This window comes from Zea mays, chromosome 4 (genome assembly GCF_902167145.1).
Source record: "Zea mays cultivar B73 chromosome 4, Zm-B73-REFERENCE-NAM-5.0, whole genome shotgun sequence".
NCBI classification, from domain to species: Eukaryota; Viridiplantae; Streptophyta; class Magnoliopsida; order Poales; family Poaceae; genus Zea; species Zea mays.
Window position 1 is genome coordinate 117,819,484 of NC_050099.1, and position 3,375 is coordinate 117,822,858.

General features: G+C 39.6%; 1 protein-coding gene across 1 annotated transcript; it reads left to right on the plus strand.

Annotated features, from left to right (window-relative positions):
* The first annotated feature begins 810 nt into the window (after positions 1-810).
* LOC100284533 (uncharacterized) lies at positions 811-1,799 on the plus strand. The gene is given in 3 exon segments (XM_034059835.1): positions 811-951; positions 953-994; positions 1,374-1,799. Coding segments are annotated over 3 exon segments (489 nt in total). The 3' UTR covers positions 1,680-1,799.
* The last annotated feature ends 1,576 nt before the right edge of the window (positions 1,800-3,375 follow it).

The window sequence follows — 3,375 nt, forward strand, 5'->3', positions numbered from 1 at the left end:
TATATTATAAATCAAGTTTATAGTATTTAAAGTTAATTTTTGCAGGATCACCTATTCACTCCCTCTAGGTGCTCTCAACTGTATGAACTCATAGATTGTATGAACTTATGTCTTAGGACTTAGGAGTTAGGCTTTACTCTTTTCCCTTCTTAGGTTTTTTCCTCTCGAGGTGTGGGTTTTTGCCTAGAAAGGTTTTTAATGAGGCAGTCATTGCACAAACAACTCTATAATTATCTCATTTCATATGTTTGTGTTGCTTATGTCTTATGCTTTGTGAATGACTGATGTTAAACATGTTTCTGTGAAATCTGGAAAATCAATGTGAATTTTTAGAATTTCTGTGTAATCTAGAAATTTGTGTGCAATATAGGATTTTTTCCGTGCCGGACCAGTGGATGACACGGCCTGTGATAATCTAAGATTGATGGGTCGGCACGGCCCGATCTGAGTCTATTCGGATCATGCTTAGACAGAATTATAGGCTTATGACCTGATCCAACATGGCCCCGACAATTATCGCGAGCCATGTTAGGAATGGCCTTGTTCGTGCTGCGCCTGACCGTATCTGGGCCATTGTCGTGGCGATCCGGATAGATATCTATATTTTCGAGTGACGAGAGACCTAAAAGCCTTAAAGAGTCGCACGCTTTTGCAGTTTCCCAGCGCTGTCCTGCTGATAGATGCCGAGGCCGGCCACTTTCAAGAGTCCCAACCTCACTACATACGCGCATATTGTTGTAGCTTCCTCTCTACTTAAGTGTAGATTAATCGGCTCCAGTCTAGTGATTATTGTTGCTGTTTCTCCTGGCCATGGGAGCGTGCGCGACGAAGCCGGGCGACCTCAAGGTCAAGGGCGAGGCGCCGCTGGTCGTGGAGGACGCCGTGGCGGCCGCGGCCGAGAAGGCGAAGGCCGACGGGATCCCGGTGGCCGCCGCCGTTGTCGACCAGAGTTGATGTCAGCCGCCGGAGGTCCCTCAGCGACCTACTCAAACGGGTGAGCTACTTCGTTCCCTTTAGTCCTTGGCCACCCAACTCGAGTGAGACTGATACCAAGCTTCAGCCGTCTTGCTACTTCCTTTCGAATCATAAAATGGCACAAAAAATGCAAAAGGAACTAGGGTGCCGTTTGATTCCCAAAATGTAAAGTAAATGGTAACGGTAACGATTTGCATTCGATTACCAGTGGTAACAAGTTTGAATAGACTGATATCAATTTCTAGTGTAGTATCCGATTACGATTGGACTTAAACAAACATGATTTAACGTTATTTGTTATCGATTATATTACAAATATGTGAACCAAAGCACCTAGCTACCTGTGCTGCAAAGGACTAGGATTAACCAACCGCTGCGCTTGAGGCTTCTGTACACAGGACGCGGAGGCCAGCGATGGGAAGGCCGGCCACCAAGAGGCAGAGAAGGTCGTGGTTGGGGAGCCGGCGAGTGCTGTCGGGGAAACGATGGGACCACCGCAAGCACCGGTCCAGGCCTCGGTCGCAGCCGAGCAGGACGACACGGCCGAAGAACCGGAGGATGGTCTTCCGAGTGGCGACGCGCATGCGGCGGAAGAAGAGAAGCGAGTGGATCCTGAATCAGTGCAAGCTGCTGTCGCTGCTGATGCCCCAAAAAGTTCTGAGGAAAGCGAGGCTGCTAATGACGACGATGACGCCTCTGCCTGAACTCAAAAATGGGACTTCGGCACGTTGTGTTGTCATTGATTCTTCGTTCTTTGATGGCGCGAGATTGGTAGCAAGGTTGCTGCTGCTCTGGAACATTGGGAAACGCTGCTGTCTTGCTCCGTTTGCGTCGTGGGCCAGGGTGTGTGCAATTGTGCATCGCTGGATTTATCTGCTGTTGTTTCAACTGCCATCAAGCTGTCTTTTCTGTAACGTTTCCAACGACTTCAATTTGCAATTAGGTGGAGAGTATACCGTACCAGTAGCATATGGACGCACACAGAACAGCTACCAAAGTATGGGCCCCCCTAATTCAGGTGCTGAAGAAAGCTAGGTTGCTGCTCTGATCGTGGAGGAAGAATGGTCGTATCTGCCCAGCGCTTGGTGTTTCTGAATTTTGCCGCACTTCCCTGATCCCTCTCTGATGGGAGATCGTGAGATCGTGTCCTCTCTCTCTCTCATATGTTGAGCTAAGGTACCTGGATTTCTAATCTAGCCTCTGCATTAGTCGTGACCTCATCCAGGGATGGATTCGGATCATATGGAATCGAATTCAGATGTCATTATTTATTATATTTTAATTGGAATATAAATACGGATACAAATATTACCGAATATGAATACAAAACAAATAGTTCGAATTTATATTCGTATTCGAATATTTACTTGACTTAGAGCATTGCATCACAACGAGTATTAATTTGTTTTATAGACATAGTACATAGATACCTTATGAGCATATTTACTAATAAATATATATTCTAACAATAAAAATATATGTCATGCTTATAAATATACGCCATACTTTGATACACAAAAATTGTAAAATCTTCTAAAAAAATTTCGTCACACTTTTATCATCAAGATATGTGAGCATGTCAGATTTTGAAATTTTATAACCACATTTATATATTTTTTTCACAATTTTTATAAATAAATATGCATTAATTAATTGATATAAAACAGTAAAAGTGCCAAGAAAAATAAATTTATCATCCCAAAATGAATAAATATCCTATATGAATGTGTGTAACAAAATTCAAATGAAAATAATAAAGAAATTAATATATATTGTGTAAAGTGGAGAATTGTAGTTGAATGTTTATTAAAGTTAGTTGATCTGTGCTATATTTGTGAACACTTTAACAAAAAAAAGTTAAAAAATCTTTAAAACTTTTATATCATACTTTTACCATCAAAATGTGTGTCCATACTAAATTTTGGATTTTTTTACAATAGTTACATATTATTTTACAATTTTTATAAACAGATATGGAATTCATTTAATTGATATAAAACAGTAAAGTGCTAAGAAAATAAATTTGCCATTCCAAAATGAATGAATACCATATATGATGTGTGTATCAAAATGTAAATGAAAATATAATGAAGAAATTAATTTATATAGTATAAAGTGGAGAGTTGTAGTTGAATCTTTATGAAACTTGGTTGAGATGTGCTTTATTTGTGAACACTTTGACACAAAAGTTGTAAAATCTTTTGAAACTTGTATGTCATACTTATATCATCAAATATGTGTCCATGCTCAATTTTAGGCTTTTTTACCGTATTTACATATTATTTTTACAATTTCTATAAATATATATGTAGTAATTAGTTTAATTGATATAAAATAGTAAATGTGCAAAGAAAAATAATTTTTTTATTCCAAAATGAATGAACACCCTATATGAATATG